The sequence below is a fragment of the Paramisgurnus dabryanus genome, chromosome 21 (genome assembly GCF_030506205.2).
Source record: "Paramisgurnus dabryanus chromosome 21, PD_genome_1.1, whole genome shotgun sequence".
Lineage (NCBI taxonomy): Eukaryota > Metazoa > Chordata > Actinopteri > Cypriniformes > Cobitidae > Paramisgurnus > Paramisgurnus dabryanus.
Genome location: NC_133357.1, coordinates 12,261,353 through 12,285,132, shown reverse-complemented (window position 1 = coordinate 12,285,132; position 23,780 = coordinate 12,261,353). Strand labels below are relative to the sequence as shown.

The 23,780-nt window shown below is 35.5% G+C and overlaps 3 protein-coding genes and 1 long non-coding RNA gene across 7 annotated transcripts in view; 1 reads left to right on the top strand and 3 right to left on the bottom strand.

Annotated features, from left to right (window-relative positions):
- b4galnt1a (beta-1,4-N-acetyl-galactosaminyl transferase 1a) overlaps positions 1-2,561 on the bottom strand; it is a 31,247-nt gene extending 28,686 nt beyond the window's left edge. Inside the window, exons 1-3 of one of the 2 annotated variants that reach the window (XM_065285615.1) lie at positions 2,396-2,561; positions 2,175-2,257; positions 246-475 (exon numbers count right to left, since the gene is read on the bottom strand). In XM_065285615.1, the coding sequence (XP_065141687.1) occupies positions 246-454 (209 nt within the window). In that variant the 5' untranslated portion in view covers positions 455-475; positions 2,175-2,257; positions 2,396-2,561. The remainder of the gene's footprint in view (positions 1-245; positions 476-2,174; positions 2,258-2,395) is intronic. The other variant, XM_065285614.1, reaches the window with a different exon arrangement.
- Positions 2,562-4,432: 1,871 nt separating this feature from the next.
- c1galt1la (core 1 synthase, glycoprotein-N-acetylgalactosamine 3-beta-galactosyltransferase 1, like a) lies at positions 4,433-9,106 on the top strand. 3 transcript variants are annotated; one of them, XM_065285611.1, is made up of 5 exons: positions 4,433-4,808; positions 5,405-5,461; positions 6,355-6,616; positions 6,876-7,540; positions 8,388-9,106. In XM_065285611.1, exons 3-5 carry the CDS (start codon positions 6,397-6,399, stop codon positions 8,718-8,720), a joined length of 1,218 nt encoding a protein of 405 aa, XP_065141683.1. In that variant the 5' UTR covers positions 4,433-4,808; positions 5,405-5,461; positions 6,355-6,396; the 3' UTR covers positions 8,721-9,106. The 3 variants fall into 3 exon arrangements, with proteins under 3 accessions (XP_065141683.1, XP_065141682.1, XP_065141684.1); XM_065285610.1 differs by having other exon boundaries at positions 5,405-5,491; XM_065285612.1 differs by lacking the exon at positions 5,405-5,461.
- A 1,134-nt stretch (positions 9,107-10,240) lies between these two features.
- tac3a (tachykinin precursor 3a) lies at positions 10,241-12,301 on the bottom strand. Its single transcript, XM_065286671.1, has 7 exons — positions 12,153-12,301; positions 11,449-11,556; positions 11,271-11,370; positions 11,121-11,153; positions 10,979-11,032; positions 10,753-10,825; positions 10,241-10,572 (listed from the first exon to the last, which is right to left on the bottom strand). Exons 2-7 carry the CDS (start codon positions 11,548-11,550, stop codon positions 10,554-10,556), a joined length of 381 nt encoding a protein of 126 aa, XP_065142743.1. The 5' UTR covers positions 11,551-11,556; positions 12,153-12,301; the 3' UTR covers positions 10,241-10,553.
- Positions 12,302-21,751: 9,450 nt separating this feature from the next.
- On the bottom strand, positions 21,752-23,487 carry LOC141281351 (uncharacterized). The gene is made up of 3 exons (XR_012335631.1): positions 23,302-23,487; positions 22,488-22,594; positions 21,752-22,409 (listed from the first exon to the last, which is right to left on the bottom strand). It is a non-coding gene; the product is annotated as an uncharacterized lncRNA (long non-coding RNA).
- Between the last annotated feature and the right edge of the window lie 293 nt (positions 23,488-23,780).

Below are 23,780 nucleotides of genomic sequence, written 5' to 3'. Positions count from 1 at the left end.
TACGGATTTTGACATGACGCAATATGCACATAGGTTCACATGACGCAACAAACACATAATTTTGACATGACGAAGAAACACACAACACATATTTTGAATTTGCGCCTCTCGAAAGTGAAGTCACCGGCCGCCACTGCACAGTAGTAAAATGTGATAACTCTTTGTAGTTGCTAATTTCAAGATGTCCTCACCACTCATTTTATGCTGACCAACAGAGTACAGTATGTCACCAAATTTGTACTCACTTTGAGATGCTGTCTTTGATGCTGTAAGGAATATTGTCATTTACATATTTCGCCTGCTGTGTCCTCTTCTCCAGAAGCTCTTTTAAAGAATCTTTTCCTTGAATGTCAATTGAGGTAACGGACCCTGAGCCCCAGTGGTGAATAAAAATGAATAAGAGTGGCAAGACCACCAGCAAAATAGCCAGTGCTTTCTTATTCACAGCAAGCATAATCACCTATGGGAAAAAAGGCTGAAAAGAAAGATCACATTAGCTAAGCAGACTTTCATTTAGTAAATTCAGAGAGCATTCAGAGCGATGGTCCAATTGTAATTATTATGTGGACAACATAAACAAGTTTCAGTACACTTCGATAGTAATAACATTTAGGCAATAAACCAGTTGTTCCTGCTATGCATTGACCTTTCTGGTTAATACACAGTGTTGGGCAGTAGCTTCACTACAAGTAGCGAAGCTAGTAGTTTAACTACATTTTTCAGTAGCTTGGCGGTAGCTTAGCTGCTTTCTAAATCAAATAGCTTTTCAGTAGCTAAGCTCTTTTTTTGACCAAGTAGTGGGGTAGCTTCCACACAAGCTACAATTTTCCAAACATTTCTGAAGTCGTCCTGAATTTGAGAATAAGCTCGTCATTTTGAATCGACACAGGACGTTGTTTGTCCCGTATTTTCGAGTTGTGCAGCCTTCATTCATACAAAACATTACCACTCGCATTTATGTCATCAAGCTAATATAAAAACATGTAATAAATATAACCATTGAAACTATTAATAGAATGTGCTTTGGCGGGCACCTCACAGACTCTGTTCAGGCTACCTGCTGCCCGCAGGCACCACGTTTGGAGACCCCTCTGTTAAGATATGTCAGGGCAAAATGTTTTTAAATTAAGGCAGCTCAAACATGCATTTTATTCTGGGAGTAGGATAAGACCTGTCCAGCAAACCGCCCCATAATGTGAAGTACCTAGGCCTACATTATGCTTGTATTGCCTATAATTACCAAAATGCTAAATTGAAACTGAATAAATAATTACATAATAAAGCAAATAAAAAAGTAGCTTGGATGTAGCAAGCTGCTATTGATGTAGCTTAGCTTGCTACATTTCCCAGGGGAGTAGCTTCAGTGTAGTGAAGCTTCATTTAATGTGAAGTAACTGGTTAGCTTACTTCATTTTCCAAGTAGCTTGCCCAACACTGTTAATACAGAAACCTTTATCTTAGCATATGAACCTGTCCATCCAAAAGCTGTGTAAGGTAACATGCAAAGCAAATATTTTCTTACATTTAAATATAGTCCCACCCCAAAATGTTGTAGAACTTTTTATTAAAATAAATTACCTTTGGGCTCTAAAAATTCTTGATCTTTTATTGTGTAAAATGTATAAATGATGGTTGAAATTTAGATACTTGGTATAAAGTTAAAAACGAAATAGAAGCATGTGCAAAAAATAAAAGGCAGATAAAATTCAACATCAAAGAGGGGGACAACGAAAATTTTATACATTTGAATGATCTAGTTTGTGATAAAATCATAGCACATGTTTCGGTATAGGTCCAGTTTGAAGGCTAATATTTCAAGCTACGAATGGCAAGAATTGGAAGGCTTTACTACAGAGCCCAAACGGTGCTTAAAAAGCAGAGCAGGAAAAGGTTTAACAACAATGACATCTTGTCAACTCGTGTAAAAAAGCATGTGTCAAATATTGTATGATACATGTTAGACTTCCCAACAAACTCATAAAAAATCGATTATACCGAGTGTTTCGTCTTCATATACTTATTTCTAAATACAAAAATATTCATCTTAATTATGTAAACCACAAATTTACATTTTATATAGTTTACATATTAATATAATATGAATATAAAATATCGTAAGAATATCAAGACAACTTAATTTAAGCATAATATTAAAAACACTTGACTTGACTTACCTTAAGGAAGTCCAATGCAAATTTCATTTGACTCGACGGAAAACGCGTGTTTGCAACAACGAAACTGCTTTCCGCATGCTATACTGTAGCAAAATCAATCAACAAGAGAACTGTTGTCATACATAGAAAAAGACATAATCATACAATAATATGTGTTTTATAGATGTAGTTAATCTACTAACAAATTATTCATTTAATTAAAGTACAATAACAGCAGTTACCTATACCTGCAACAGACGTAGTAAACATATAAAGGAAAAATAAAAACCGCAGTTGAGTTCAGGAAAAGCGAACTGAGCATCTACAGCTTTGTAACCCTGTTAAGTTTCACATGTATTTTTCACTCGTGTTGCTGAGCTTCCTGCACCCCGAAAATAGTTGTGATTAGGCTTACCTATGCAGTGGTTGCCAAATATTTGGAACCATTGGTAACAGTTTTCTTGTTTTAAAGAATCGTGAAACGTTATTTAACAGAGTTTTGATCTATAGCTGGAAAAGAAAGAAGTTTAGCCTATATATATGTATTAGGCATATACCTTAAAAGAAAATATTTGTAGTAAACTGTGTTCCGTGTGAAATGTATCACTCAATGCTATTATTCAGCCAAAAGCAAATGATCGTCATTGATTTATTATGTGAAGTTTTAAATGAAGACATGGCAACCCTCAGAGGCGTGTAGTGGGTGTGTTTAGCATTATTACATCTGGGATTCTCCGAAGCAATATCCTGTTGTGAGCGAAACAATTAAAGTGATTATTTTTAATTTAGCTGGTCAACTTTTGCTGTAATGTACACCAAGCATCTGTTAGCCAACAGTTATGATGTAAATAAACACATGTGATGCTCAATCAATAAGCTACAATAAAACTCACCGTATGGTATCAGGCGTACGTTTACATACACATTTTGGAATTAGCTTGAAGTGGGTTTGAATGCGGCACTCATTAAATGTGCAGATCTCATCTATGTGAGAGAGGGCGGGAGAGAGATCAATTCAGATTAGGAAACATATTGCATTTAAAATGACTTCTATATATGTTTTGTGGTATGTGGACTGGGGTGACTGGGGTCTGATTTAATTTCTCCTTTAAGTTAAAATAATACAATTTTATTGAAAATATACCTAATTTGAAGTAAATAAAAGAACATAATGTGGCTTTCAGAAAATGTGTGATGTTAGAGAGGAAGTAGATATCATCATAGTTTGTTTATTACGTTCTCATTTATACTGAATTATATTACTTTGGATTATTCCCCAAAAAGAGTCTAATTCAATATTTAAATGAACCTTTTAAATGATTAAATATTTTATTTTTATCCAGGATATACCCTGTCTGTGGCCTATGATGTTGGGCTCCAGCTCTTCTGCAAGCAAGATTTGGAGAATGGATGGATAATTTAATAATGAAATAACTGCAAATCCCTCCAGGAACCTCAATCAACTTTTACACTACACTTTATACATTACAGTTAAAAAAGTGGTTGCATTCACATGACTACATTAGAATAAACACACGATACAAACAGATGCTTACTGTTTGGCACCATGTGGTCTGTTTGGTTGCTGTGTAGATAGTTTGACCACAAAAACCAAGTCTAAACATTTTTTCACGAAGTAATGACAGTAAGTTTACTGTAAATGTACTGGATCACAAATTATGCATTTATGTATTATTATGCATATTATGAATTTATTCACTATTGTATTTGAATATTATTAGTCAGTCAGTTAGTCAGTCAGGCAACAATTTTAAAGCCAGAGGATGCCTCTTTTCACTCACAATGTTAGCTACTTCCCAGCAGTCCTCTCTCTCTTTGTAGATGCTTTTTATAATAGGAAACATAGTATATAACAATTTACATGCCATTGTTAACATCCTTACTAAATTTGTATTCACCTCGTTATAAAATAATAAATCGTTGACCCACTACGTGTGTACAAGTATGGGAATGAGGACATCTAGTGGCTACAGGTGAACGCACGAGCAATACAGTGCACTCTGAGCAGAGCAGTTGTTGCCACTGTAAAACTATGATAAGTTAACGTGCGATCTTATTTCGATTTTATAAATCTTTATAATCTTGTTTTGTTATTAATATGATTATGATGATGATAATTGTTCTTGTCGTGTATGTGCTTTATTTAACTGCCTAGTATTGCAGCGAGCGCGTCCAACTCCAAGTAACTTAGGCGGAGCCTCCATGACAACAGACCTAGCATTCCACCAATCAAAGACCTCGACACGGCTGCCTGGGGATGATGCTGATAACAGCAGCAGTCGCTTCTTCTCGTGACAGAGGGTCTGTGTCCGGTAACAAAGAGGCCTGTTAACGCCAAATAAACGCAAACCGTATGCCAAAACAAACTGTTGAAATGTCTGTTTAATGAGGCAACGTTATTTGGATGAATGGCATTCATCCTTTCTAAAACGGTCTTTATAAAATTCTCAACGTCTGCTTATGCATAGACGCAATAACGCGCATTCAAACGCAACCTGACGCGCGACTCTTAAGTTAACGGGTTAATATTTGTAGGGAGTGAAGAATGAAGACACGAAACTTAGCGATGACAACATTATTCAGACAAGCATGACGGTCGGTGGGAGACATGGAGGGTGGTGAACAGATTTAAAGGTATGGGCCTTAGTGTCTCGTGTCAACAGCATGTAGTAGCCTAATTGTTTGTTTTTTAATAGACTTGCTTGAATACAGTAATAACACAATATTGCGAAATGCCATTTTATACAGTAACTGCCTGCACTATAGACTGTTCATGTGCCTTTATCAAGTAAAAATCAAGTAAAGACTGAGAATTGTATATACATTTTTTAAAAGCTAAACACATACAGCCATGGAATACAAATTGTCAATTGGTTTGAACTAAATGCAGGACAGGTGCCCTCCAGCTACAATGCTGGAGACCCTAGTGCAGGGCTATTCAATTGCAGGCCTGGAGGGCTGGTGTTTTACAAAGTTTAGTTCCAATGGTGATCATAAACACCTGCCTGTCATTTTCTAATAATACTTTAGACTTCCATTATCTTTTTCAGGTGTGCTGGTTTAGGGTCAGAGCTAATATATGTAGGACACCTGCCCTCCACGACCAGAATTGAATAGCTATGATCTATTGTATGCTTAGATTCAGAAAGCATTTCATACATCAAGCGAGTGACTGTGCAGTTAAACTTCTAACAGTACATTTTCACATTGACCTTTTTGGATTTTTACAGTATTAAACAGTGACTTGGGGATAGACAGCAGCAGGTGTCTAATTCTCAGAACTGAGGGTAAGAACACAGATTTATCAGTCACCCAAGGTAACAAGCTTTACCCTTTTCTTGACCCTAGTGTAGATTTGCCATTGTAGCAGCTATAAATAAAGATAAACACATTTTGAGTACTCAATGTGAAGTATTTATTTAAAACATCATCTTGTAAAGTTTTTTTTTTAATTTAAAGAAATGGAAATCATTTTACTATCTGAATTTCAATTAACTCTTTTCTATACAGCAGCAGCTCATATTATATTAAAGGTCCATATGTCAACTAACAATTAAAAAGGTTTAGTAACTTTGATAGATACCAGCTAAAGGTATGGTTTACCCAAAAAATGAAAATGATGTCATTGTCTCATCTTCCTGTTGTTCTAAACCTGGTATGAATTTATTTTTCCTGATGAACACGAAAGATGTCTTGATAAATGATGGTAAGCACACAGTTAAATGGTACAATGGTACCCATTGAATTCCATCCTATTTGTTTTACTACAGTACTGTGCAAGTCAATGGTGTGCTTACCACTATTTATTAAAATATCTTCTTTTATGTTCATCAAAAAAAAAACATTCATACAGGTTAAGAACAACATGAGGATGAACAAATGATGACAACATTTTCATTTTTGGGTGAACTGTCCCTTTAAAATCATTTGATATTCATAGTCACTGAAATCTATTATACGTTATAATCTAATCTCAGGTTTATTTGTCATTTAGCATGGTTCACTTGGACACTTTTTTTCAAAGCAATTTAGAAATGAGAGCGCATTTATATTTTATTAAACCATTTGTCTTATATACTGCCAAAAGAAGCACTATGTAAGGAGAGAGCTTGGATCTATTACCAGTCTATAAGACCATTACTAGAAATGAATAAAAGCATCAAAAAACTTTTTTTCACAGCCATTCAGTGACGGATGTGTCCGAGATCCCAGATTGGACACCATGAAAGGGGGAAATTCAAGGTGTGCTTTCTCCCTGGGGTTCCTGGTGGGCACCTGTTCCTTGTACGTCTTCTTGAGGCAGGTGTGGTTTGAGGAGAGCATCCATGGACGGCGTGATGTCAAGAACCTTACTCCGCTGGGGCCAGAGCCAAACAACCAGAGTCTTACCCAAAGAGTGGAGGGATCTGCCATTATTAACCTCAAGCTGCCTCACCAGTCAGGTGCAGAGCTGCAGTGCCCTCTAGTGCATAATTTATATCAAATGCGGTACTGGGTGTAAAATGATACATGACATGGTAACATAAAACAATGGAGGTAAAGCGTTCACTTTCACAGCAGCAGCTGTGTAAAGAAGTGTTTTTCAGTGAAAGTTGGTGTACTGTACACCTATAAACAGTTTTTTTATGGAAAGTGACTATTTTACAGAAATATGAGTTTGTATGATGTGGCATTAATATATAATTTGTTGTGAATTCACAGGAGAGGATGGTAATGTCGCAGATGAGTTATTTAAGAAAGTGCGTGTCTTGTGCTGGGTCATGACTGGGCCCAGTAATCTACAGTCCAAGGCTCAGCACGTGAAAGCCACATGGAGCCGTCATTGTAACATAGTGCTGTTCATGAGCTCTGAAGAAAACCAAAACTTTCCAACAGTGGGCCTCGGCACAGGAGAAGGCCGTGACCAGCTTTACTGGAAAACTATTCGAGCGTTCCACTACGCTCTGAAGAACCACGGTGATGAGGCAGACTGGTTCCTCAAAGCAGACGATGACACTTTCGTTGTTGTAGACAACTTGCGCTGGATCTTGTCAAACTACACGGCAGATCAGCCCATTTACTTCGGTAAGAGGTTCAAACCGTATGCCAAGCAGGGCTACATGAGTGGCGGAGCAGGTTATGTGCTCAGTAAAGAGGCCCTGAGAAGATTCGTGGAGGGGTTTAACACTAAAGCGTGCACTCATACCACTTCAGTTGAGGATCTTGCAATGGGTCAGTGTTTGGAGAAAATGGGTGTTGTGGCAGGTGACTCCAGGGACACGCTGCACCGTGAGACCTTTCATCCCTTCATTCCTGAACATCATCTAACCAGCAAGTTTGCAAAGACTTTCTGGTACTGGAACTACTGCTTCTATCCTATTGTAGAGGTAAGTCAAGTCACGCACTTGCAACTTTATAAAAAGCTACTGTGAATGTGGGCTCATTGTCATTTTTATTCTTGAGAAATTGCATGCTTTTGTCTCCTTTGTGACAGTTCTGTTCACTTTACAGGCTTTCTCACTTACAAAGAGCAAGTGATTTTGTTTTTATTTCAAAGGATTTGACTACCATCTGTGCCTAAGAAGGAAAAATAATTAAACTGTCTGACATGATTTTCTATTCAAAATGTAATATTTTGGGTATTGATAAAAATCAGCAACCTTGTTCGAGAAATGTATTTTGGGAATGAAAATGCATCTCTTTTTGTGTGTTTCAACAATTGATACATTTAATGGAGAATACATTTTCTTTCTTGAACGTGATTATTTTATTTTCACTCTCTTGAAAATAACTTGCCATGCTAGACATAAACAAGTAATTTAGTCTTAGAGTTATAAAAAGGAGACGAATGTTATTCAAATTAAAGCTATTTTGATTCCTTATATAGCATCATATTGAGTTTGAAACCGAATGAGCATAGATAAATGACATGACATAATTTTAAGTTTTGGGTAAACTATTTCTATAAAGCAATTTGTGGTCTCTGTCGTGTAAATATGGAGCAACCACAACACAGATTGTAACTTTTTGTTTTGTTGCTGCAACTTTCTTTTTTTTTTTTTTTTTTTTTTTGAAATTATAGCAATTTCTAAATAGTCAAAAAAAGTTAATGTTTTTTTCAAATTGTTTAAACTTAAAAATTTAAGTGCAGCTAGAGCATATTTCATGTTGAAAAGTTTCAGATTTAAACGCATTATTTTTCTTCTCTTATGTCTGGTTTATGTTTTCCCACAGGGTCCACAGTGTTGCTCTGATCTTGCAGTGTCCTTTCATTACGTAGACCCTTTGCTTATGTACACTCTTGAGTACTACACATACCATTTGAGACCCTATGGTTACCATCATCGCTATCAGCCACCGGTGCCAGCTGTTCAAGCCCTGCCTTCCCAAACTGTGAAGCCCACCAAAGAGACACAGAGCACCGAAGAGCGTTTTAACAAAATGTTAACCTCAGCAAACACAGTGAAGCCCAGAACTGTAGCAGGAAAGATTTTTGAAATGGAGAAACAAACAAATGCAACACAGGAAAGAAAGACAATGGACAGTAGTTTAGCATCAACACATTAAAAAAACATCAAAGCTTGAATATAATAATGTTCTTTATGAAGCAAAGTGTTAATCTGGTTGTATACAAATGATGTATGAAACGACATTAAATATGGCACTGACTTGTGTAGCAGTTTCAGATCTTTATACTGTGCATGGTACAAATGGGGTGTAATGGTGCGTTATGTAGTGGTAACACATCTGGGTTATTAACTTAAAGATTGTAAGTTCACTTAAAAGTTTGTTAACTCCAGGCTGCTCAAAGTGTTTTTAATGACTGTACTGTAACTGTTCACTCTCAGATAAAGTGTTTGACTACTTATTGTATGCTCTACAGATTTGTTGATTATGTTCCTGGTGCAGTTTTATTTTATGGTCGATTTGAATAAATCATTTTTATTGCCTTGTTTTGGTGTGGGAGCACGGAGCAGTAATAAAGTAAACATTTCACGTGCCTTAGTCATACTATAGCCTGAGAAGGGACAGGACTAAAATTGTCCTAACATCAAGAACAAACTTAACATTTTGTTTGAAATCAAAATGGTGCCAATGGAAATTTGGGTCCTTCACCCTTAAAAACAAAGGTATAAAGGTTTTCCAAATTTTCTTATGGCTTCCATTGTTTTAATTGAAAAGGAGTGTTCCCTTGGAAAAAATTCCATCTCATAAAAAATCTTATAATTTCTTGAGGCAACATTTGGGTTTTCTCAGCTGCCACACTGGCTGACCTTTTTTGAGTGCACAAAAATCACTTTTTTGTGTTATGTTATATTGCTGGGTCCAGAGTGTAAGTGAGCACATATTACAAAATTTAAAGTATAGTTCTTTATAGGAAAGTCTACACAACCCATAATTTAAAAGGGACATACCATGAAAATCGGATTTTTAAGTGCCATGTTTAAGTGCTATAATTGTGTCCCCTGTGCTTTTATCAAACTAGAAAATGTGAATAAGATCAACCCAGTAACTTAGTTTTGGTAGACCATTCTCCCCAAGCACGTGAAAAAATAGGTCATTGAAATTTGGATCCCTTGGTGATGTCAGAAGGGGATAATACAGCCCCTTAATCTGCTCTATCCAACCACGCCACTGCCCTTTAGGACAGAGATCAACTCATTTGAATTTTAAAGGACACACCCAAAACGGCACATTTTGCACACACCTAAAAAGTGACAATTTTAACTTGCTATAGCCTAATAAATTATCTATATGATATTTTGAGCTAAAACTTCACATATGTTTTCTGGGACACCAAAGATTTGTTTGACATCTTAAAAAAGTCTTTTGAAATGTCCCCTTTAATGGAACAGTATGTAAGAAATTTATATCAATTTAAGTATAGAATACATATATGTAATACATATATGTAAGCAGAAAGAAACAGACATTTAGAATTGAATTTTACAAAAGTTATAAAATATTGTTGATGGTGTTGTATAAAGATTTTATGAAAGGATGCAATTACATAATCATGAAATGATAAATATAAGCCATCCATATTTTCTTTGTTCTGCTGTTTTTAAGTTTTAGTTAAGAAAACGTTGTTAGATCAAATCATATTTTTATTAACAAAAATCATGTGTTATACACGAAGCAAGCAAAATAACTTGTAAATAAATATACTGAAATGCAGATCTATGCCATCTGTAAAGTAAATGAATCATTTGCAGTACAATGAAACAAATCACACAGTAGGAAATCATGTTAATTTAATTAATTTATAGAAATATTTTCTTTTGCTCTCTCATGGAAAATAGATTATTACTTTTGTTGTTCCCCAAAGAAATGCTTTGAAAAAGAGCTGTTGTGACAGGATACAGATGATGATTCACTGGATGTGAAGTGATTTTTTGCCTATAACCCACGACGAAACCTGAAAGAAATTTCAAACATATACAACATGAATGTATAGATAAATACGGTAAATTATTTGAGAACAGATAGACATGCTCTAGGCTAGGCCTTTTAAAATGAAGTGCTGTGAATTGTCACAGACAGTGTAATATCTTCAAACTGCCTGAAGGTGGCAGTACAGGCTCTCTAAAGCGCTCACCTCAGTTTGCACTTGTTGAAGAAGATTCCTCCATTCGAATCTGGATACTCTTTCCTCCACGGACGCCTAGTATCTGCCAATATACATACAGTAAGTTTACAAGTTTAATTTAATTCACAACTGAAACATCAACTGTATGCACAAGCGTAAATTCAAGCGTTAAGAGTAGCTGATTTATTTGCAACGGCCAATGGTGAGAAAAGTAGTTAACTTTAACGTAACTTACCAGAGTCTGTGTTTCGTCGACCCATGAGTCCAACAAAGATATCATGCATTTCCCCTAAAATGACAACGAAGAAACATAACACATTCAGTTTTCTTTATTTTTTACACAGGGGTTATTTCAAAGCACATATAAAATGTCTTACGTTTACGCTGGGGTGGTATACTGTCATCTACATCTGTAAAAAAAATACATTATTATACAATACATTTTGAAACACATTTAATAAATAAATAAATAAATAAGTTTTAATGTAAAACAAAATAAAAAACTGTCTGTTCAGTGTTGCACTTACCAGCGCTTCTGCGCCCCATTAATCCGACGAAACTGTCGTAGTCAATGTCATTATATCTCCTCAGCATTCTATGAGCTGGCAGCCGAAAACTTGGACTCTCCTGTGCATGAAATGATGCGCTTTTAAAGAAAGCGGGTTGTTTAGATGTTATAGTCAGATAATAAAGTTATCGGCTTACGTCTGAAACTGATCTTTGCGACTCTGACTGCTGACAGCTGGATTCACTCCTTCGGGTTTCGAGCGCCAAAACCAAGAACAGTAACACGAATCCACGGTACATCTTCACCTGTCAGTATGAGGAAAAAATATGTCAGCACTTCTTCCATTTAACTGAATTGACTAAACTGGTTTACCCGGTACAATATATATTTAAAACACTACTGCAGTATACTTTAGTAGTAGCCTGTTTATTATAGTAGACACAATAGTGTTCTTGAACCTTACCATAGTAATTATTATTGTATACTACAGTATTTAATCCAGTCTATTAATTGACTATAGTTAGTATACTATAGAATAGTGTAGTAATTACTGTAATTTACTACAATGTATAACAATTTACTTCAGTATACTCTAGTAAATAACAGTATAAATGGTAAAAGCATTTTACGTTTTCAAGCGTTTGCAGTATAGGCTATGCATTTGCATGCAAAACAATATATTGGATATATAATATAAAACTTGCATATTATATAAAGAAGCACAAAATGAACCCTCCTTAAATCTTAATCTTCTTTGAAGAATACATTTGTGAATATATATTTTTTCACACAGTAGGATACAGTGCAGCTTAATAAGAGGGGGAAGACTTTGGATTGTATTGATTTTTTATAACATAAAAACAATAATGCCAAACTGAAATTTGAAATGTATCAAACTTACCTGATTTGAGGCTAATGCACTATGGAAACGGGTAAGAAGCTGAATTGCAGTTTATGGATGAGGAGTAAAATCCTTTTGTAATGGACTATAAGACAAGAGACACAGAGACAGGGAATCTCTGTCTGATTGTTAAATGATAGCAACATGTGCGTAAGTCCAATCAGATTTAGCAGCGTAGGTGTGGTTTAGTTTTGTAGTCTGCATCAGTGATGACCATGCAGTTGGGATTCTGACATCAGAGACATAAAACATTCCATAAAAGGAATAAACCATAGCCTCTTTATCATTGCTTTATTTCGGTTTTATATTCTTGAAACTTATAAACTTATATCTCTAACTTTGCCAATCTTTTATTCAAGGTATAAGCCTTTGAAAGAGACTGGATCTAGGAGCATAACACATTTGCGTGAGAGCACGTCCAAATGGCATGTTTGTTGACTCATTTAGATTATGCCGATATCTATCTGAATGCTTATTTTCTCGGCTAAGTAGGGCCTTATTGTTGTATTTTCCTCCTGACTGACTAATTGTTGGTGTCACTGGCGGGAATGTAATCTCTCAAGGAAGCAATTACACAGATGGAACGGTGAATGATGAGCACGGTGTCTCTCAGACTCTATGGACATTTTGAGAGGGCATCTTGCTGGCCTGGCGACACGCAGGGTTGATTAGTGGGAACATCCATTAGTTGCTGCCCACACTCAGTATGCAGCATGCAAAGGGTAGCTGTGCTTTAAAGTTTCTTTTGGAGAACAGATCTGACCTGTTCGTCAAAGAAACGACGTCAAGCTACTTCCACATGAACGCAATAAAATCTATGACAACTCATCATGATTATAAGATTGATTCCCATCAATGTTGTTTTCAGTATTTTCATCCTTCATGTACAAATTACCTAGATTAATAGATATTTTTAAGCCAGCATTGGGTCAGAAAAGGTCAAATTAACCCAGAAGATGTTTATATTTGACCCCAACATGGCAACCTTGAATAACCCAGCGATTTTGAACGTGTATACACTCTTTTGTACCAATATGAGGCACTAATACAGTATGAATTCTGAAAAGGTGTCCTTTTTTAAAGCCCCAGTGTTTCATAATGCTTTGATGCAGATGTTTGGACTCCACTGCTGGCAGTGTTGAGCCACAGGAGTCGGACTAAGCTTTGACTTGTGGGAACATCATGTTCCCTTCAACAAAGGCCAGGTCGGAGTTCCAGTGGCTGGTTTTCCCAAAGGTTAACGAATTACCATTCAGATGTTTTAGTTATGAGCCCAAACCCATATATGTCGCTTCCTGCTCTGCACGCAATGGGTAAGATTAGGGATATGGGAAAGGATGGGAGACAGATCTAACAGCAGTAGGCGTAGGAAAAATAATTAATTGCATTCTTTCATAATTAATGAGTTTTTCTTTCCCTTAATCTCACAGCCACATCCTGGGAGTATCAATGAGAACCCAAAGGAGAACACCGTAGGGCTGTTTATTTAGAGCATGCAAAGGTGGAGGGTCCCTGCCGCTGACAGGAAGTGGTTGCCATGAGTGCCAAACTTACTGAAACATTGCTATCAGCGTTAGATATCTCAAAATGTGTGAGAGAGCCATATACAGCAAGGCTGCCAGAGAACAATGTACGGCAATTATCGCGGATCGTCATCTAAAGTGTATGTTTACTAAAGGATGCTCATGAGACATCACGAATCGGTGTGGCACTCTCAAGACCATAAGCAGGACATATTTCTGTTTGATTTGATGTGAAATGGAGCAGTCACTTTATTTGTGGCAGCTGGTGTTCACAAATTTTGTTGTCATCTCTACCTCCCCTGACACTTTTTGTGTGGTTTGTTTGTTCAAACTCGATAAACTCTTGTGACTGAGGTTTACATTATTCTGGATTTTAAATAACATCTGATGTCTACAAAGACCACAGATGTTTTACACTGCACCAAGAAACAGTTCACAAACAATGTTTGACCAGATTTAATTTACTGTCTATGCAAATTAATATTCTGATTAATATATGCATAGTGTGACAGATGTCCATAAAAAGCTGTATTCTGTAACGTTTTCCTCTTCATGTATATCGCCATCTCTGTTTGAAAATTGAAATTGCAGGTTACTTAATGTATTTACGTGGGTTGAAGTCAAATGATGTCAGACTGTCATTTCCTGCACAATTATAGCTGACAAACAGCTCAAATTATAAATCATTATTATAAGCTTACCATTGTGAGTAGGTGAAGAGAATGATTGAACATCGTTCGTTTATGGATTTCAACTTAAGGTAATAATTTGGTTTCTAGTAGCAGATTTTACCAACATATACTAGGTTTTATTTGAAAACTAGGTGCTACGTGATACTGTTATGAAAAGTTAAGCTATTAAAACACATTTCTGCATCAAGAAGACAGATTTTTTCCTGACATTACTTCAAAATTACTGAAAATAAACAAAAAAATAAATGCCAAAAATGAGAATAGAAAATCGCATTTTTTATTTAATTTTCCGTCGGTCTTAGTACATGATGTAACTACAGAAGAGTCAAGTTTTAAATGGGAAAAATATTGAAACTCTCTGGTTATTTTTTGCATGATGCTAATGGTCTAATCAGATTCAATGGATTGTGCTAAGCTATGCTAAACTAGCGCCAGACCAAGAGATCAGCTGAAATGCTGGAGCTGGAAAATTTGCATATGTCCCTTTAAGCTTTTATTCCTTGATTTGTACTTTAGATACATATTCCCTTAGCCGTGAAGCATGTACATTAAACTTTTTTATTCAGTATGTAGACGTGGTCATTGACAAGGTTTTGCATGACTTGTAAATCTGTGCCTTGTTGTTTTGCTCTTCAGTGCAAAAACGGTAATATGATTTGACACATGATGTAACGTTGGCTGGCAAATCAAGTTGCTGGTTGAAGCTATGCTCGAGAAAAGCAGGGTGTTGGACTGCGACAAACCCAGTTAGAAGTATTCTAGTTAATATTTTATTCATGTCAGAAATAACGTGATGTGAAGATCAATAACTGGGAATTTTGCTGATCACTGCTCTAATAAACTTTAGTTTGAAGTATGAAATATGAAGATTTTGAAAAGTTCTAGCAGGGCACATCCCAGGTGAAAAAAAATTCTATTAAAAATATACTTTAAAAAAGTGTACTAAGTATATTTTCTAGATTTTGTACTATTTTCGTCAAATCCAAGTATAGTTAAGTGTACTCAATTATGTATTAACTTCAACTTAACACCTATTTGATTACACTTCAAGTGTAAATAGTATGCTAAAATGGAACAACTTTTTTTAAACTTCAAGTGCACTAAAATACACTCCTGAAAATCAAGATTTATGAGTAATTAAGCACACTTACAGTACAATTGCATTGTATTGCAATTTTAATGGAAATACACTTAAAAAGCCATTGCAGCACAAATTATAGTTGTGTTTAAGTACATTTTGTGCATACTGCTATCATACTTATAATTAGTATAAACTATGTTAATTTAGTATGCCTCTGTAATATTTCAAGTGCTCTACAAATGCACTTCCTAACTATTTTTAGTGCTTTTAAAGTGTCCCACTATGACAATAATAATGTTTTTAAAGTGAATTTCAATTATAACCTAAACATCATAGACACGTACTTTCAGTGCAATATTATTATAGTGTATTTTTTATATTTTAAGTACATTTAATTTGTACTTTTATCCCCATTTTGTTATACTTAAGCATGAATATTGCTGTTACACTACAAGTGTATAATATAACAATTCAGTTCAAATGCACACAAACAGATTACAAACTGCATTTCAAAAAAGGATCTTTATTAATGACACAAAAGTAACACACAAAACAGATATTGGCAAAATGGGGAACCTTAAACAGTCGACTTTCTTTGAAATGCCGGGAAGAGAACAATTGCGAACAACTTGTACTATATGGACATCTAGCTCTGATTTGAACTACTGGAGGCCTTGTAACTGGCATTGTTGCACTTCCTCCGTAGAAGGTCCCGGATCTCTGCCACCTCGATGTTGGGGAATCACTCCCTCACTGCATCTGTAAAACAGGAAAGAGACATTTCAATTTCAATTTTATTTATATAGCGCTTTTCACAATTTGTAGTTGTTTCAAAGCAGCTTTACATTAAAAGAAGCAGGGGAAACAGAAAAATCGACAGACAATATAAGTAGCAAAATACAGCGGCTATGAATAAACTTTACAAGTGAGCAAATTAATAATGTCTCGTATACAAGAGGGTGCTAAGTTAAGCCAATGTTGCTTGACTCCCCGGGGTTAAAAAAAACCCTAGGAGAAAAACCTCAGGGAGGAACAAAAAGTCCTAGGAGGAAAAGATATACACATATATATATATGGGATGTAAACGGATAAGGAGATTTAACGGGTTCCGTCTAGGGCTGCACGATAAATCGCATGTGTTTGTCAGGCGCATCTCCTCAGTAATGCCGGTTCCTTGATTAGTATTAAATCGCCATCAGCTGTTTTCAGATGGAGCAGCTTTAACTACAGAGCCGTAGTTCCCTGACAAGCTGGGCCATATCGCATACATATCGCAGCCGATACGTCCGCGATAATTAATGCGAAATTGCCCCGATTTTCAGTGAACTACGGCTCTGTGTAGTTAAAGCTGCTACATCTGAAAACAGCTGATGGCGATTTAATACTAATCAAGGAACCGGCATTACTGAGGAGATGCGCCTGACAAACACATGCGACTTATCGTGCAGCCCTAGTTCCGTCGGTGGTCAGGCATCGGCTGGGCATCACGTTGAAGGGCAGCCAGTAGATCAGTGGTGTGTTGACCTCCACGGCAGCCAGAACTGGTCTGTTTGTCTCAATGTCCTCGGGTTTGAGGATGAGACAGGGAGAGAGAAACAAAATCCTATTAGCGTAGGGGCCATTCACATGTAATGCAGTGTCACACAGTGTTGTGTTTTAATATCTGCTCGGTTCCAGACAGGCTAGCTATTGCGGCATTAGTAAATTACCCAGACGAGTTATGTGAATGCTTTGTTCCGTACAAGCTAACTTTTGCGAGATAAGTATAATTTACTAGACAAATTATGTGAATGCTTTGTTAAAGAAAAAAGTCTTAAAGAATAATTCCGGTATTAAACACTTTGAGTCTCATTTCTGGTTTGTTTTGGATGAACTACAGTGATGGTCACTGAAATTTTGACAATGGGTCGTGTCTTGACTTTTTAACTTGTTTAGAAGCGTCTCTTGACTGCTTCAGAATGGAAGTCAAGGGCCATGCACAAACATGTCATTAAAACAACACTTAACGTTCATTTTCAAAACTGTGCTACTCACAGAGTGGTTTGTGGTGTTCGTTGATGATTAAAAACAAATATATCAGAGCAATGTATGATTTCAATCCGTGTTATTTGCTATAGTGGATCTATTTTTTCAGACACCTCACAACCACGTATATACTTCCGCTCTATATTTGAGTCTGAAGCGTTAGCACACTCTTGACCACTTGATGGCGACAACCACTTTGCCTAACAAGGATGCTGAACGGAACTTGGTGTCTAGCGTATAGACAGTCACAATCGAGCTCAAATTCAAACCTAAGGCTGGTCACTGAGCCATCAAATATGGGAAAAATTTGTGCCCTACTCCGAGGGCACAGTTGCTCTGCTCATGCTAGCCTTTTGAGAGAAACCGAGCGAAAAAACTACAACCAGATGTAAACAGACCCTTTTCCATTTCCGGCGGCAGAGTGATATATCAGCGAGCAATGAGTCTTCCAAGAGAAGTCAATGGAATTTTACAAAATGCCAAATAAAACACCACAGAAACTGTATTTCGCTACACTACTTGTTTTTAATCATCAACGAACACCAAGAACCACTCGGTGAGTAGCACCCCTTACGAAAATTAACCATGGTTTTACTACAGTTAAGACCAAAAAAACCATGGTTACTGTAGTAAAACCATAGCTACCACAAAATAACAATGGTTTTGACAACCATGGTTTTCAAAAACCATAGTTAAACCATGGTTAGTGTAGTAAAACCATGGTTTTGCTCATAGTAATCAATTGACCAAAAAAAACATGGTTACTACACTTTTACCACAATAAAACCATGGTTAATATTCGTAAGGGACAGTTTTGAAAATGAAGGTTAAGTGTTGTTTTAATGACATGTTTGTGCATGACCCTTGACTTCCACTCTGAAGCAGTGAAGAGACGCTTCTAAACGAGTCAAAAAAAGACACGACCCATTGTCAAAATTACAGTGTCCATCACTGTAATTCATCCAAAACAAACCAGAAATAAGACTCAAAGTGTTAAATACCAGAATTATCCTTTAATGGAGCATTTCACCTGTAGAAACATTAATCTTTATTGAAAGTGTCTCATATTTGTAGTGGAAATGTAACATACATTTCGAATTTGGTGCCTATTTGACTAAAAAAGGGGTGTTTGTAGTCTCACCACCTCAACAAAGATATTGGACTTCCTTCTTTCAATGATGCAAAATTATAATTTTTTACATCATTGAAAGAAGGAAGTGCAACACTGAAATCTGTATTTCTCCTGTCTCAGGAAATGATGCATGACCATTCAAAAACATGACTGGGGTTCTAAAGATACAAAGCTTAATACAAATGGGTGAAGTGTCCCTTTAGATTTAAAGTGATTGACTGTGTCTGATTCACAGATACCAGTTGGCAAATCATTTCAGAGCTTAGACACTTTTGATATTCTAGGGAAAATTAAGAGACCAGAATTTTGCGACCGCAGTGTACGTGTTGGATTGTATTCTGATATTAATTCTCTAAGATACGAAGGTGCTGGGCCTTTTAAGGTTTTATTGGTGATTAATAGTATTTTTAATTGTATGCGATATTTGACTGGTAGCCAGCATGACATGGGCATGAATTAAAACAATATTAAATTAAAAGATTAAACTTAACTTACATCATTTTTACACAGAAACCTCTTCAGCGTCAGCAAGGTCGACCACATGGTACATGACCTCTGTAAACACAAACATGGATAGACATCATATTAAAAAAGAAGACAATCATACAACTTTAAAATATATTTTGACTCCAAGCTTCTTTACAACAACATCTAACGTTAGTTTATCTTAAACTTAAAGTGAAGCTGGCTTGGTTACTAAACAGAATAAAGCTATTAAAACAGACTTGCAAAATAAGCAGCATCTATCAGAACTTACCTACAGCAATGAGCTTTTAAACAACAGAAATCGTCTAAGGTTATCGTTTAAAATAGCAGAAAGAGCCATTTGCTACAGTTAGCTGAACATCTCCAACACAAGTAATCTTGCCGTTTTATTTTTAAAGTTTTAAACATCGAATTGATTCGTTTATCAGGCATTTTGCATGTTACTTTGCTCACTGAAAAACCGCATGTTCAAGTTCCTAACGTTACTGTGTACAGTGTATAACTTACTCTTAATGTTTCCTGTGTGTGCTTTAAATTAAAACACTTCTCGCATAAAGACAAAAATAATCACAGTGAAGAACAAAATAGGAACAAATATGGAACAGATCTGCGCGATGTAAAGGAATGAAAGTCAAACTTACCTCAGCCGTACTGTTTAGCATGAAAACGAGTCAGTACCGGTTTGAAAAATGCCGTTGATCCTGATTGGTGGGAATGAATGGGTGGGTGCAGGTGCATTCTGGGAATTTGAGTCTTTTGCCCTGGCGTTGGTACTGCTTTAGCATGCTGCTGTAGATGTATTTTGACTACAATTTCCAAGTTGCATTGGATGTTTTTTTTTTTTTTTCATTATTTTGGATCCTCTGCTGGCACTTTATGTACTTTTTATAATCTGCGTTTTCACACTGATTTGTTCTTTATACTTTATCAATAATAAAAATATTAAATATTTTTATAAAATGTATAACGTTTACAAAACATGTTTAGTTGACAAACATGTTGACAGTTATTTTGAGTGATGCTCAGATTTTCTTAAATAAAAAAAACCTTTATCAATTAAATTACATTAGCATAATAATACATGTATTTAGTAAACACACTTGTAGATATATAATGTTTTTATGTTATGTGCTGCCTTGAACCCCCCACCCAGCTTTGAAAACAGAGACAGCAACTCTGTCATTAACCCTTCACACCTCACAACCAGCACTCCTTACAACCAGCTGTGAGGATTCCTAGAAACTTCCACCAGTATACATCCATATACACAAGGTTTCTGGATGTTTCACGAGTTTACTTCTGAGTATTACGTTTCCAAGCACTCTGCCTCATTTATCTGGCAAACCTAAAGTTTAGCAGGGATTTCCCATCCGTATTTGTCTGGATACAGCTCTTTTCATGCAGTGTATAGCCTACATTTTATTATTCTAACGTATTTTATGAAAGTACTCTGATATGCAACTAAAAATACACTTATTTTATAGTGTACTGTATAAAGTGTACAGAAGTCACACTTCTAATGAAGTGAGATCCTAGTATGCTAAAAAAGTAAATTAACAATTAATTTCCAAAAAAATATACTTCCCATAAGTATATTGAATTGTCACTCTAAGTATGTCAAATTTAATACACTTAAAAAAAATAAACTTCTATACAATTTAAAATACATTGACAACAAAGTACACTTTCAAAAAGTACATTTAAAAAATATTTTAATTACTGGTAAATTAGTATACTTATTTTTTGGACTCTTAAGTTGAACTTAATTACATCTTTTTTTAAGTATACTTTCAAAAAGTACATTTAAAAGATAATTGAATTACTGGTAAATTCATTATACTTATTTTTTGGACTCTTAAGTTGAACTTAATTACATATTTTTTGAAGTATACTTTCAAAAAGTACATTTAAAAGATAATTGAATTACTGGTAAATTAGTATACTTATTTTTTGGACTCTTAAGTTGAACTTAATTACATATTTTTTGAAGTATACTTTCAAAAAGTACATTTAAAAGATAATTGAATTACTGGTAAATTAGTATACTTATTTTTTGGACTGTTAAGTTGAACTTAATTATATCTTTTTGGAAGTATACTTTTAAAAAGTACATATTAAATACTCTTTAAATTAAGTACAACAAGTAGAAGCATACTTGTTTTATACTTCATGTACTTCAATCATATTTCTAATACACTAAAGTATACTACTTTTTTACCTGGGATGGCTACTTTGACAAATAAAAATGTGTAACTTCACACCAGACGCGAGTTCAACGATTTGCGCAAGTACTCACTAAAAACAGTTGGGTTAAAAATAACCCAACAAATAACCCAATGGTGGGTTACTATAGCACCGACCCATTGTTGGGTTATTTTAACCCAATGAATTGGGTAGAAAGTTTTACCCAATTAGTTGGGTTATGAAATAACCAATTTGTTGGGTTATTTTTGCAATGCTGTTTTAACCCCATTATTATTATTATTATTATTATTATTATTATTATTATTATTTATTACTATTATTTGCTTTATAAATAAATAATACAAAACTTACAAATACATTTGTAATGCTTTATTTTCATTTAGTCATTTGCACTTGCATTTAAATGTATAAATACATACATGTATAGAAGCATAAATACATACACACATACATAAATATATACATACATACATAAATAAACAAAAACATAAGAAAACAAATCTACTCAATCTTATCCAACTAAAAACTGCTTAAAAGCATAGTTCACACATTTTGTCATCATTTTCTCCCTCTCATGTTGTTATAAACCTGTATATAAGTCTTTACTTTGATAACCACAAAGGTATATTTCAAAGAATGTTTGAAATCAAACCGATCATGAGCCCCATTCATTTTCATAGTATTCTTTTTTCCTACTATGACAGTCAATGGGGCTCATGGTTTCAAACATTACTCAAAATATCTTCTTTTGTGGTCATCAGAACAAAAAAATGTCTACAGGTTTGTAACGACAGGAGAGGAAGAAAATTATGACAATTTTCATTTTTGGGGGAACTGTCCCTTTAAGCAGGTGACAGTGTGTTCAGGAAACATCACATGGTACAAAATGTATTGTGTGTTACAGAAACTACTTAACAGTAGTGAAAGGCTTGGGATACTCTGTGTAAAATGTAAAAAAACTATTAAAGCACATGTCAACTGCTGGTCTTGCTCCTGGGCCATGCCTCCCCACGATAACAAAGGCTTGTGGTTAGTCTGATTCATCTCATAGCAGGACATGGGGTCTTCGTCATACCTCCTCCTCCAAATACTGAATTATGTTTGTTTTCTGACCTGAAGACAGAATTTTCACAATGTAAATATGCACACATAAACCGGATAAAAAAACTAAGTGTCATAAATGATACTTACAGGTTGCAAATTAATAAATGTTTGCTTTGCCTCTTGGTACTGTAGGAAGGCTGAATCATCTTGCTGGCCATTTTGTAAGGTTTTTAATGCAACATCTCCAAGAATGTCTACATTTAAAGAAAATAATAATTAATTAAATCTCAAAGCAAACACATCCGGCACGCTGAATAAATACTCTACTTTGACAGTAGATGGCGCTGAATTGCAAATTCAACCGTTACCAGGGTTACAGTAAACAGACGTGCAGGATTAAACTGCGCTTTATCAGGGATTATACTGAAGTAAGAGGACAATAAAATGCCATCGAGTCATTTCTTAAGACATTTACATTCAGAATGACATTTATATTACAGCTCTGTGTCTATAACACAGACCGCCAAAATAAAATATTTGGAGCAAAAAACAGCCGGTTGCATCCCTTACAAAAGTTAAAAAACGGTTTTTACTACACTTTAAACCAAAAAACATTGTCTGTTACAGAAACCATGGTTAAAGCAATATGGCAATCAATACGTCATGAAACTAACGTTATACTACTAAAAGAAGAAATTATTCATTTTCGTAAGGGACCATGCTGTTGGTGCTGTTTAGTATTAACATAAATTGCGATGTCTCTCTACGTTTATGATGGCTTAAAAACGCGTTTGGCATCGGTAACAGTTAATGAATGGAACAGGTGTAACGGACAAAAACTAGACAACAGCGTTTTTGTACACTTATTTAAACGTGACTGATAGTTTATTGTGTGTTAGAGCTTAAAGACACTTTGTAGCAAAATAAAACATTACACAGAGATATATATTTTAAAACGTACCTCTCGTGTCTGTCCGCACTCAGCAGTGGCACCTGTCAACCGTTGAAATTCAAAATGCGTGACGTGAGCCCGATTTTAACCCAACTCTCTGGGTTGTTATGGAAATAACCCAATACAAGCTAGGAATAACCCAACAGAACAACCCAATATGTTTAACCCACCTATTGGGTAAAACAAATAACCCAACGGTTTTTAGAGTGGATTACATACAAAGTCAATGCAATTGTAAAATATTCAACTTCAGCAAAAAATTTGCAAGACACAAAGTTTAATCCCGCGAGTAGGCTAATCTAAAGCGAGTAACACGATGCCTGGTGTTTGGTGTGTACGGCATAACAAATGTTGCACTGTCTGGAATAATCACAGGATTTGTGTATTTTAAACGTTTAAGTGTAAAATATGAAAACAATCGGTTTGTACGATCGCATGATTCAACGCATAATTAGCCAAAGTCCGTATATTTATACAGGGGCTGCATT